Source organism: Callospermophilus lateralis, chromosome 3, assembly GCF_048772815.1.
Source record: "Callospermophilus lateralis isolate mCalLat2 chromosome 3, mCalLat2.hap1, whole genome shotgun sequence".
Classification (NCBI taxonomy): domain Eukaryota; kingdom Metazoa; phylum Chordata; class Mammalia; order Rodentia; family Sciuridae; genus Callospermophilus; species Callospermophilus lateralis.
Genome location: NC_135307.1, coordinates 59639215 through 59652828, shown reverse-complemented (window position 1 = coordinate 59652828; position 13614 = coordinate 59639215). Strand labels below are relative to the sequence as shown.

Sequence of the window (13614 nt, the reverse complement as noted above, 5' to 3'; positions counted from 1 at the left end):
GCCACTGAGCCACAACCCCAGCCCTCTCCCACTCTTTTAATGGTCTCTCATTACAACTTTGCATAGCATAATCGCATCAGGTAACCCATTAGTTCCATCTTTGTTTTCTTTGCAGTACCCTGTCTTTAAGTCCGATTCTCCTTCTCTCTGGCTTGGTATACTCAAGGCCTACTGTCCAGCTTTCTTCCTGGGACTTCTCTTTGCTATCATTCTTGGAACTCTCTCTACATTTCTTCATGGTTGGATTCATTACTTTGATCAAGCACATCTGTCTCTTAATTGGCTAAAAAGATGGTGCAATCACACAGAAATCTAACTATAGATATTTCTAATGATACCGCCTCCTACCCTCATGCCTCCTTGGAGTCGATCAGTTAGGACCCATTTATGTTCCTGGGGGTAAAATAAAATTCCTAGTACAAGCAGAGTGAAGTGAGGTCACACTGGTGGAGGACTTGGGAGCTTGCCCCTCTTTCATATCTTCCCATTGGTAGGAGTTGGATTCCATTCTACCTTGCCTAGAAGAAGGACTGTGGAGCTGGGCAATAGCCCAGTGGGCTTCAAAGGGATAACTGTAGCTTTCAATAAGGCAACTGAACTGAAGACCTCAAGGAAGACCACCTGACTACCCATTGTAAGTAGTGCTCAGAAGGTATTGGCAGTCCAGGTTGGGTCTGTTAAACTCATCAACTGAGCCTGGTCTCATGAATTTGTGCTCCTGAGGATGCCAGCTTCCCAGATTTAGAAATAGGATCAAGGGAAGCAAGGACATTGCCTTTAGTAATAAACCCAGCCTGGATTGCCAATACCTTCTGAGCACTATTTGCTGAGAAGAGGAACTGGAGATGTGACTTGTGTAGGGTTCATCATCTAATCCCATGGTGGAAGAGAACCAGACCTAGGAGAAAAGCTCAAGCCCTTCTTCCCTCAGAGGTTAAGCTTGAGCTTATATGTGATTATATAGTTCAGATTGGTGTTTGAACTAGCAACCTAGTTGGGGTCTTAAAAGCAGTAAAGAATGAGAGAGTGGGACTCCTTCCTTCATCACTATTCTTCCCTCAGAGCTGGTCCTGCCCCCAGAACCCCCCATGGCTTCCACTTACCACCAGTATGGAAACCAACACTTCAGAATGAAGTGAATTCCTTAGTCTCATCAGCATAGGCTACAGTTTTAAGAACTCTGCCTTAGCCTGGAAGGTGTGGCCAGTCACCCAGACTTTTTGAAGCTTTTTAAGCTTGTTTATTACGTATTTTCATATTTATTTAAGATGGTTTAAATCAGAGGGCACAATGGTGACAACTTTCGACATGCCTGGCTCTTGAGTCACATTGTTATACTCTGGGCTGTTTTTTTCCTGCAGTTACCTTGTCATCTCCCTTCACCATCCTGCCAGAGATCCCATTACTTCCCTCTTGTGTTGGGTCTCCAATTTTCTCACTTCTCACTTCCTCATAATCTTTTATAGTTTACTTCTTCTTTTTGGTGGTGTGCTTCCAGAGAAAGAACATATGAGAGGTACAAGGAAAAAAAAGAAAAAAGTCAAGACCTTGCCCTTGCATGTTTAAAAAGTCTTTATTCTGTCCTTTGATTAATATTTCCTTCGCATATAGGGTTTTTTGAGCTTTAGTTGAAAATATTCCTTCAACATTTTGAAGGCATTGTTTTAATGCCTTCAATCTTCTGTGCTATTAGGAAGTAATTTTATTTTCCCATTCCTTTGTAAAGTTCTATTACTTTCATTCTTTTTTTCCCCCAGAATCTTGGAGAATCCTCATTGTTCTCACTGTTTTGGATTATGAAAATTGTGAGTCATGATTTTCATCCATTATTCTGGTACTTGGTGGACACTTTCTGAGAAAAAAAATTAATTGCTTTGTTATTGATTTTCTTTCCTTTGTTTGCTCTATTTTCTTTTTCTAGACCTCTATTATTTGGGCATTGGACTCATGCTTGTTCTTCTTTTCTTATGGTACCCTATTCTTATTTTATAGATGCCACAGCTTCTTTTATTCTTCTTTCTCTGAGAATTAATGATTTTTTAAATGCTCTCTTTATCTTCCATAGTTTGTTCAAGATACTTTCTTCTGTTTGTTTTGTTTGTACCTTTCTTATTATAGGTTTTCCTTGGGTGTTATATAATCTCTGGTTGTATGCTTATGAGTAGGGGACTATTGGAAGCTCTGAGCATCACTGTGGAGTTAGTTGTCTAGTTGGGCCATTTACTGGTATGATCCCAGTGTCAGAATCTTCAGATTTTCCCTCCACAATTTCCCTGCAAAAGATTCTCTAGTATTTTGCCTGGAGAATAACTGGGGAGCAGGTGACTGCTAGCTTTCTCACAATCCCATGAGAGGAGAGGGCTGGGGAATCTTAGCATTCAGCCTTTGATCTCATTTTCAGAACTGTGTCCATGATCCCAGCTATGCCAAATGTCCTCTAGTCCATATCCTCCAGAAAACAAAACTCCAGCTTTCCACTGGGCATGGGAAAGAGTGTTCTCTCTTAGCATAAAGTAGCAGAGGGGATCAGAGGATTTTATTGTTTTCTAAGTAGATTCTACACTCCTCCTTAGTTCTCAGCTCTACAGAGATCTTGACTGCTGGTACTTAACCTATGGAGGATTCTTTGGGGGTAAATGATTAGTTCTCCACTTTCTCCTCTCTTGGCTTATATTTCAGATTCTACTGTTAAGTCACTTATTCATTCAACAGCTTTCTGGATTCCAAAATGTGTTGCTATCGCTTATACTCTGGAAAGCAGTTGAATGACTTGTTGGCTTTTGTCTTTAGAAAAATGTCATCAATGTATTCTAATCAGGTTTGGGGAGGGGAAGATATCTGGTGGGCTTGCTTAATTTGTCATCTTAATTCAGAAGTCCTTTGGAGCACTTTCTGCAGCTGACTGTGGTGACATTACACTCTCTCCAACCTCCCTTGCTGGGTCCCCCTCCTTTTTTAACCTTTGAACATTTCAGAACTTACCTCTGAATTCCTCTTCATTATCTGTATTTACTCCTCAAGTGGCTTCATCCAGTTCTAGGTTCTAAATACCACCAATGTGCTTCTGCTTCTCACATTCACATATCCAATGGAGCCTTTCTTCTGAATTCATGGTTGCCTTCTCAGAATCCTCTCTTGGAGGTCAATAAGTGCTGCTTCTTCCCTTTCTGACATCCAATCTTTTGGACAGTCCTGGTGGCTATATTTTTAAAATATCTGGTCACTTCTTACCACTTTAACCCCTACTTCAGATATGTGCTTTCTGGACCACCCTATAGAAGATAGCACCCCTTCCAGCACAGTGCTCACTCTCTTGTATATGTGCTTTAGGGTGGGGAGAGGTTGGTCTGTGATTAACAGTGGCCTTGTGTCCTCTTTCAGGGACTAGAAATGATGCTTTGTAGTCACCTTTAACATAACTACTCAATAGTTCCCTCTCTGGCTTCTTTTATACACACTTACACACACACCTCCAATTCCAACCCAAAGCCACAGATTATAGTCCTTTTCTGTTCCTTTCTGAATTTGTAAGTCCCTTCTCCCTCAGTGAAAACCTGACCCTGTTATCATCTCAGAGTGTTGCAGCTAAAGGGATCTTAGAATCTGAGGCCCCATGTTGCAAAGAGTAATAAAGAAATGAGTAGCCAACCCAAGACAACACTGGGCTTACTTAATTTCTGCATTTTAGAATTGTGTAATACTGTACTTAGCATTAATGATGTGCTATTATTTTTTCTGCTATTATTATTTACTTTCAGATATTTCTTTCTTCCCTTTTTTTTTTTTTTTTTTTTTTTTGGTACCAGGGATTGAACCCAGTAGCGCTTAACCCTGAGCCATGTCCGTAGCCCTTTTTTGTGTTTTATTTAGAGACAGGGTCTCACTGAGTTGCTTGGGGCCTTGCTAAGTTGCTGAGGCTGGCTTTGAACTTGTGATTCTCCTGCCTCAGCCTCCTGAGCAATTGGGATTATAGGCATGTGCCACCATCCCCAGCTTCCAGATATTTCTTTTGGGAAATGATTCTAGAGACAAGTTGCCTGCACAGACACCTTAACATCTATGCCTGTATACCATTAAGACCAAAAGAATTTGGAGAGGCCACATTCTAGCCCAGAGATATGATATATATATATTTTTTTTATGGTCCTGAGGATCCAGACACAGTGCCTAACACGTGCTAGGTAAGTGCTCTGCCGCTGAACTACAGCCCCAGCCCTAGAGATATAATCTTGATGCAGAAATGCCAGCTATTCTTCCTAAAGGTGACCTCTCCATTTCCGCTATGTTGTCCCATTCTGTTCAAGCACCCTCTGATCTGCTTGAAAGGATTTCCTGAACATCTGGTCTGTGACAACTGTGGCCTTGTGGCCTGTCCCAGGGGCTAGAAGTGACTTTTTTTGTGATCACATTTAACACAACTATTCAAGAGTTCCCTCTCTGGTTTACTTATTAATCTTGGCTGAGGACCACAACAATATCATTTAATTTTTGATTCATAAAACAGTAAGTCCAGCTGGTAAGTAAGAGTCTGAAAAATAAACACATTTTCTCTGTAGTCTATTTCACTCCTTGCCTCAGGGGAAAAAAATACTCTCAGACAAAGGTGCTTTTTCCTAACTCACACAAAGCACCTGCTAGGACTTTTGGTTGCACTGATTAAATCAGCTTAGAGTCAGGCAAGAAGGGCTGGGGTCAGTGGTACAGGGTTTAGATGCTATGTTAAAGGAAAGGGCAGGAAGATGTCAGGATGCAGCTGCCTACAAGAGAATATGGGGAAAGAAACAAAATGCTTATCTGGGTTTTAAATTATGATTGACTTTTGCTACATGTTCTCATCTGTAAAAATCTTTATTACCTAAAAAGCAAAACAAAACAAAAATGACTCAGGAATATGGAGAAACTGCATGTCCTTTCACCAATTATTTGAGGGGGACTTGAAAAAATAAGTTGCATCTTAAAAAAATAATAATAATAAATAAGCAGCCATCTTTTGTGCTGTTTATTAACTAACTTGCTACTAAAATAATAATAATAATAATAATACCATATAAAAATGGAGCTGAAGTTTCCAAGCAGAGTCCCAGTTTTCCAAGATTCCCAGATTCCCAGAAATCTATGTTTGCGTTTTTGTTAACATGCTGTCCCTAGAATTCAGTAAAATGTTGGCTACCCACCTTTTACATTTCAAACTCATGGAATGACTGCCTGTCATGTGAGGTGACTGTATCACCTGGGATTTTTCATTGCTGAAGCCTGTCTTGGTTTACATTTTCTTTTCTTGAGTGGAACTCCCTAACTACACTAAAGAATGTGTTTGTGATGCTTCTTTATTTTTATTAGGGTACCAGAACATCTTGTGAAGAGTATAACTTGGCAGACACTGCAAGCTGTAAACTTTTGCCATAAGCACAATGTAAGTCTCATGATCTCCCTTGGAAAACAGAAGCCTTTCTCTCAAGCCGAGGAGAAACTTTATACAACATTTTTAATCATATTTTTGTGGGTATAGTTTTCACCCAAACTTTCATTAGCCTGGTTGCAGTAAGAGGCTAATCTAGGGATTCCTTTTTAATTTTTTTGCTCAATTTTATAAGACATGCATTTTTAAATTATTTTGAGAATATAGTCATCTATTTAGAAACTTCTTAAACCTAAGATGGAAAGAGCCCTACTCACTATATTGGACTTGTACCCCTGCGGAGGCTCTGAAATCGGAAGGTGCTTTCTGCCTGTTTGGTGGCAATATGCCCGTTGTAGTAGGTGGAGTCCCAAGCTCAGTGCACAAGTGCTTTGGTGAGATATGAGTGCTAAGTCAGAACTGGAGTAGCCCAGTGGAAGCCTCTTGTACTCCTGTCCACAGCTGGGCTGGTGAGAGGCACAATGGACTATTGCCCAGGTGGTGTGACTTCACTGATTCTGGGAGGCCTGCTGTGCCCTCTAGGACAATCCTGCCCACTCCCTGTCATGGTAACCAGGTTTCAAGGCTGACATACAGCTCAGTGGTAGAGAATTTGCCTACCATGTGGAGGCCTTGGGTCAATTCCCAGTACCACAAAAAAAGAAGAACAACAACAACAAAAACATGAATTCCAGTGTTGGAATTTAATGTTGGCCATGAATGCAACTCAGCTGTAATCTGTCAACCCACCAAGTGTCAGCATCAATTGAGCCAGTAGGGCTAAATCCCCTTCCTTGGGCTGTTCCAAATGATTTTTTTCTGAAGCTGCTTTCCAGGTGGAGAAAGTATGAGTGTACCCAGCACCTCTCCCTACTGAGTCTCCATTAACCAAAGGCTATAATCCTTGTCAGGGCTGGGGATGTGTCTCAGTGGCAGGCCACTTGCCTAGGCTGTGTAAGGCCTTGGGTTTGACCTCCAGCACTGAAAATAAAATAAAATATCATTATTGCACAGCTGTAAGAGTTAACACTTTATATTGCTAGTCACTGTGAACAATGGTTGGTACTTTCCTGAGAGTAGATTTTAGGATGAGAGAGAGAGAGACAGAGAGAGACATGAAGGCCATCATGGAGAAGATCTGAGGCAGTAAAGACAAATATAATGCATACCACAGTTCCCTGGAGAGCCCCAAATGCTCTGTTTGGCTCCATGTGCTGATGGGGGAGGGTGCAGAAACTTGTAAAGAATTCCCAGAACAGACTTGGAGCACATTCTTGCTTACAAGTACTTCTGACCATATGTCACCATGATATTCACGGTTGTACCCATTTATAGCAAAATGTGAAGCCAGTGATAAAAGAGATCTCAGTGCCTAATTGTGAAAACTAGATAGATTATAATAGAATAAAGAAAATATTGCCCCCTTTCAAATTTTCTAGACTAATAAATATTTATGGGAAAACACTGATGCTGATCTCTCACCCTTAACATTTTGTTTTTAAAATTTTTTTGTAGTTGTAGACGGACAGATTGACTTTATTTTATTTGTTTATTTTTATGTGGTGCTAAGGATCCAACCCAGTGCCTCACACTTGCGAGGCAAGTGCTCTGCCACTGAGGTACAGCCCTGTCCCTTTTACCCTTACCATTCTTTGGAGTGAGAACCATCCAGGCCCAAGAAGAACTCCTCTCCTATCTCCAGATTCTAGAAAGTCAGGAATAACCCCAGGGCTTCAGGGTGCCAAAGGGGTCTCTGAGGTTGCAGAAAGAAGCATTCCCTTGTAGAGAGAAAAACACTTGGGAGAAGGGAAGGTTATTAGCAACCCTGAGTGGTAATTTTGGCCCAACTGAATTTTTAAATGCAATTATTACTTAGGCTGTTGGTTTGTTTTTTTGTCAAGAAAATTGTCATTTAATAAGAAAGTTGTATGAAGACTCTCAAATGTTCTTCTAATACCACTCTGTTAAGGAATGTAGGCTGCGGTCTGAAAACCACAGGTGACTGCAGTCTAAATTATGGAGCAGGAGGCACATCCAAGGGGTGGATACAGCTCTGTGAGCAAGATGTGTTGTGGGGCAGAGCTGACATCTAGCGACTCTCCCCAGAGGGTGAGGACTGCTGCCTATTCTTGTTTATCTTGTCGGGACAAATGTCAGAGCTGAAAGGGAGATCTCCTGGCAAGCTCATGGTTCCCACCCTTCTCTTCCCTGCTTATCTCAGCAGGCCCAGGGCTTGTCCTGTTTACCAGGCCAGCTGTGTTCTCAGCTCAGCAACTCCATTGTGAATTCTGCTTATGCACCAACTGAAGCTCCTGCAACACTGACATAAGCCTCACTCAGAGCCTTTTACCATTTTCCCTTTCACCTACAGTCATCAGATGAAAGGCAGGACTCCTAGTTAAATTCAAAGTTCAGATAAACAAGCATACATTTTTAATACATGTATGTTCCAAATACTGCATGGGACATGCTTCTATTTTAAAAATGTTTGTTGGGGCTGGGGATGTGGCTCTGTGGTAGAGTACTTGCCTAGCATGCATGAGTCCCTGGTTCAATTCTTAACACGACAAAAAAACAAAACAAAACAAAACAAAACAAACAAACAAAAAAAAACAAGAGTTTTTATCTGAAATTCAAATTTAACTAGTTGCCATATATTTTTATTTGCTGACTGCCCTATTTTCATTTTTCCTTTTTATTATTTATGGTTCTTTTGAACCCTTTTGGGGATGATTTGAGCTATAGGTATGGAACTAGATGTATTTTAGGTCGTTGCTTTGCTCTTATCCAACAGTCTAATGAAAGATTCAAATGATTTATCCATTATTTGCTAAATGTTCAGGTGTTTTATTTATGTCATATATTATGGTCACTCCTTTGTAATCTGATTTTGTTATGGTTTTTGTAACTAGTGCATACATAGAGATGTGAAGCCGGAAAATATCCTTATTACAAAACATTCAGTGATTAAGCTTTGTGACTTTGGATTTGCTCGGCTTTTGAGTGAGTATTGAAGTTTTCTTTAGTTAAGTGTTAAAGATGGAAATGGTCTTGATATGTTAAAGAATCTAGATGCTAGAGAAAGCTAGTTCTTGTATATTTAAAGCATAAGCTTGCTATAAATTAGAATTGTGTAATTTCAGAATTCTATAATGTATTTATAATTTGAAAATGTAGACACATACAGTGATTTTGATAGATATGTATGCTATATGAAAATTATTCCAAAGAAAAATGTTATTAAAAAGTATGCTATTCTGGACTGGGGTTGTGGCTCAGCAGTAGAGTGTGCACCTAGTCTGTGCGAGGACCTGGGTTTGATCCTCAGCACCACATAAAAATAAATAAATTAAATTAAGATATTATGACCAACTACAACTGAAAAAAAAATTTTAAATACAAAAAAAAAATTTTTAAAGTATGCTCTTCTGGCTTCTACCAGGTTGTACTAAAATAATACTTTCCAAAAATACTATTTTAGAAGAGGAGTTTTCAACCTTAACTGAAGATTAGAATCATCTGGGCAACTTTAAAAACTGATGTGCCTAGGCCCTTCCCAAGGATTCTGATATAATTGGACTGGGGTGTGGCCTAAGCATCAGTAATTTTAAAAAATACTACATTCCAAGTGATTTTAATGTGCAACCAGCATGGAGAACAGCAATTTCAAAAAGTCACAAGCTTGAGGGCAAACTTGCTTTCTTAGTTCTTTCCCTCCCAGTTTTGACTCCAGGTTTCCACCACTTTGTTTTCCATGTTCTATCACTGGCAAGCTGGACCAAGTGACTACTACACAGACTATGTGGCTACCAGGTGGTACCGCTCCCCAGAGCTGTTAGTGGGGGACACACAGTATGGACCACCTGTGGATGTTTGGGCAGTTGGTTGTGTCTTTGCTGAACTGCTATCAGGAGTGCCTCTGTGGCCAGGGAAATCAGATGTGGATCAACTCTATCTGATTAGGAAAACCTTGGGTAAGTAGTGTTTTTGTTCCACCATTTGGGAAACTGCATAGTTTGACCCATGTTGGTGGTGCAGGCAGAGCCAAGTTCCCAGCCCATCTGATCCTCTTTACGGTTAGGAAAAGGCAACAACTTTGGAGCCTCATTGAAATGGCTCTATTAAATGTGTCCATGTTTGTTTTAATAATGATAATATTAAGTATTTACTAATTATCCAAAAGACATGAGATTCTCTCTTGAGCATAGTTTAGACCAAGTTAACCTCTGAAAAATTATCATGGCAACAATAGGAACATTTCTGCCAGGGCTTAGTAGTTCACAGAATGCTTTCATGGTTTTATTTCATTTACAGATGGTGTACCTCTTATCTAAATGTTGGGGACCAGAAGTTTTTAGATTTGGGATGTTTTAAAAATATTTACAAAATACCTAATGAGATATCTTAGGGATGGGGCCCAAGTCTAAACATGAAATTCATTTATATTTCATATATACCTTATACATGTATCCTAAAAGTAATTTTTTTTTTACTTTTTTCCCTACATGTTTTTTTATTGGTGCGTTATTGTTGTACATACTGATGGTATTTGTTGTTACATATTCATACATGCACACAATATCCAATATAACAATATAATTTTGCCAATATCACTCCCCAGCACTTCCTCCCTCCTCCCCTATCCCACTCCTTGGTCCCTTTCTTCTACTGATTTTCCTTTGAATTTCCTGAGATCAGCCCCCACCTTTCTTTTCCTTTTTCCTCTCTACTTCTGCATATGAGAGAAAACATACAACTGTTAACCTTCTGACTTTGACTTATTTAGCTTAACATAATGATTTCTAGTTCCATCTATTTTCCTGAAAATGCCACAATTCCATTTTTCTTTGTGGTTGAATAAAACTCCATTGTGTATGTATATATATGCGTACACACACACACACATCCCACATTTTAAAAATCTATTCATCTAGGCTGGTTCCATAGTTTGGCTATTGTGAGTTGTGCTGCTATGAACATGGGTATGCATGTATCACTGTAATATGATGACTTTGATTCTGCAGTATAAATCCAAGGAGTGGTATAGCTGGGTCATTTGGTGGTTCCATTCCTAGCCTTTTGAGGAACTTCCATAATGATTTCCATAGTGGTTGAACTAATTTGCAGTCCCACCAACAGTGTAAAAGTATTCTTTTTTCTCCACATCCTCTCCAGAATTTATTATTATTCGTATTCTTAATGGCTGCCATTCTGACTGGTGTGAGATGAAATCTCAGTGTAGTTTTAATTTGCACTTCCCTAATTGCTAATGATATTGAACATTTTTTTTTTTTTTACATATTGGCCATTTGTATTTCTTCTTTTGAGAAATGTCTATTTAATTCATTTGCTCATTATTAATTGGGTTATTTGATTTTTTGGTGTAAAGCATTTTGAGTTCTTTATACATTCTAGATATTAATCTTCTGTCAGAAGAGTAGCCAGCAAAGATTTCTTCCCATTCTATAGATTTTCTCTTCATATTCCCAATTGTTTCCTTTGCTGTACAGAGACTTTTTAATTTGATGCCATACCATTTATTTCCTGAACTTTAGGGGTCTTATTCAGAAAGTCATTGCCCATGTCTATATGCTAGAATGTTGACCCTATGTTTTCTTCTAAGAGTTGCATAGTTTCTGGTCTAATTCTTAGGTCTTTGATCCATTTTGAGTTGATTTTTGTGCAGGGTAAGAGATAAGGGTCTAGTTTCATTTTTCTACATATGGATAACCAGTTTTCCCAGTACCATTTGCTTAAAATTAAAATGTCTTTTCTCTAATGTATGTTTTTGGCATTTTTGTCAAATATCATATGACTGTATCTGTGTGGGTTTGTCTATATGGTGTCTCTATTGTGTTTTCCATCCTATACTATTGGTTTATGTGTCTGTTTTTATGCCAGTACCATTCAGTTTTGTTACTATATCTCTGTAGTATAATTTGAAGTCAGGTATTGTGATGTTACTATAGCTCTGTTGTATAATTTGAAGTCAGGTATTCTATTTTGGCTTAGAATTGCTTTGGGTCTTTTATTCTTCCAAATCAATTTTTGGAATATATTTTCTAATTCTGTGAAGAATGCTATTGGTATTTTGATGGGAATTGCATTGAATCTATATATTGCTTTTGGTGGTATGACCATTTTAACAATATTGATTCTGCCTATCCATGAACATGGGAGGTCTTTCCATCTTCTGGGTTCTTCTTCACTTTATTTTTCCTGAAGGTTATACAATATTTTTAGTGCAGCTGTGTTTTGATTACAATCACATGAGATTAAATGTGGAATTTTTAACTTTTGTCATCATGGTGGTATTCAACAAGTTTCAGACTCTGGAACATTTTGGATTTCAGGTTTTTGGACTGGGGATGCTCAATTTGTATTATGATATGTTAAGTCATTTGGATATCCCTAACTTCAGCCTGTCTGACTAGTTTGGATTATTCAGACTCTATGTAGGAAGATTCCCAAACTTCTAAGTGTAAGGCAGAAAGACTGGCTTTCTTTTCTTTTCCTTCTTTCCCATCTCTATGCCCTTTCCTTTCTCCTTGAGGGGAGTGGTAAGAGCAGAGGAGAAGAAAGAAGAGAAAGGGAGGGACAGATGAAAAGGTTCATAGGCAAAGACTACCCTTTTCAGAAGGCAGAGAGTTTAGATACTACTCTTCTAAGTATCCCAGTTTAAAGCAAAATTTTCTTACTCCATAAACTGTTATAGCACCTGCCATCATCATGTCTTGCATTCTACTATAAGCTGCTTGATGGTGAGATGGTGTCTTATATTTGTACTTATCAACAACCAATGTCTACACATTGTAGACACCTTGTAACCCTTTCAGGGGCATCTAGTCTTCTGTGGATGTAATTCCCCCAGTGATTTAGGACACCCTCTCTGTGTCATCCCTCCAGCTCCGATGGAAGGTCATTAGGACATAGGGGATTGTGCTCACAAGGAAACCACTGAGGCTGGAGACAGAGGCATTAGAAGCTATATTTTGACCTCCTCCAAAATGGAGCAAGGTTTTAGATTTGAATGAGAGGTAAAGTTCTAAAATCAGTAAACTTAGACAATTTGATGCCCTTGTGTAGGAACTCTAGTTCAGTCCAATGGAGACATGCACAGGCCCTTGGTTGGAAGGTTTTTGCTTTTTAGTCTGCTCTGGAAAGTGGGGCTGGGTGTGCCTTAAGGATTCCCTCCTTATATTTTCTGAGCAAATTTTTCTTTAAGGGTATTATCCCTAGAATTTTATATAAGGATGATTTTAGCCCATTTAACTGCAATTTTGGCAGGCTGAGCTTCACATGTCCCCTCAAATATAGATATGCCCCTTTTGTATCAATCCTTTACATTGTAAGTGCTTCTCAACAGTAGATGAAATGGCATTTCCAACTGATCACTAATTGGTAAATTAAGAAAAGATGGTTCCAGTTTGAAAATGTGTTCCTTCTGGCTAGAAAATTTTCTGTGATTTCTTTCCTCCCTCCCTTTAAAAATATTTATCAAATGCCTTATAGTTGTTGCCCTTTTGTTACTTTTTAAAAAGGCATTATTTTATTTGTGTGTCTACTTGAGTTGCTTGGTTTGGATTCCTCAAACAGGTTGTAAGCCCTCCAGCCAGTCAACTTTTAGACAAACCAGACAAAACCTTGCTGACTTAGACTTCTGTTGCTTACCATCTCTGAGCCAAATAAAGGTTCATTGTCCACTGTAAAGCTCAGTGTAGGCTGTTTTGCTTGAATGCTTCTCCTTCTGTTTGGAAAAGAGAACTGCCCCCTTTGTAGGTGCAGGTACAGACAAACACAGCTTCCGTGGAGGGAGACCATAGATTAGTGTTTGGTAACCAATCTCACTTTCTTCTTTCTCTTCCAGGAGATCTCATTCCTAGACACCAGCAAGTATTTAGCACGAATCAGTACTTCAGTGGGGTGAAAATTCCAGACCCTGAAGATGTGGTGAGTAATCCATTTTGGAGAGAGCTCTTCAGACCAGGCTAGCTAGGTCTTTGTAGTTACTCACCCTGTACTGGAAGTTTTGTATTAGAGTGAAAAAGAACATGGGAGCAAATGGGTTAATGAGATCTCAGCTTTCAGTGCTAATTTAGATAACAGAGTTTAGTCAGCCTGTCAGACAGGAATGCAGAACTGTCTGCCCCAGCTGTACTTGTCCCTTATCATTTTCATCAACTGATCCTCAGTAGCTCAGAGCCAGTCAACTTTTA

The 13614-nt window shown here is 39.2% G+C and overlaps 1 protein-coding gene across 3 annotated transcripts in view; it reads left to right on the top strand.

The window, feature by feature from the left end:
- The window catches only part of Cdkl1 (cyclin dependent kinase like 1), a 53493-nt gene that overhangs the window by 30526 nt on the left and 9353 nt on the right, over positions 1-13614 (top strand). For all 3 annotated transcript variants that reach the window (XM_076850269.2, XM_076850267.2, XM_076850268.2), the window contains exons 4-7: positions 5341-5413; positions 8311-8401; positions 9172-9372; positions 13266-13348. In XM_076850269.2, coding sequence (XP_076706384.1) covers positions 5341-5413; positions 8311-8401; positions 9172-9372; positions 13266-13348 — 448 coding nt within the window. The remainder of the gene's footprint in view (positions 1-5340; positions 5414-8310; positions 8402-9171; positions 9373-13265; positions 13349-13614) is intronic.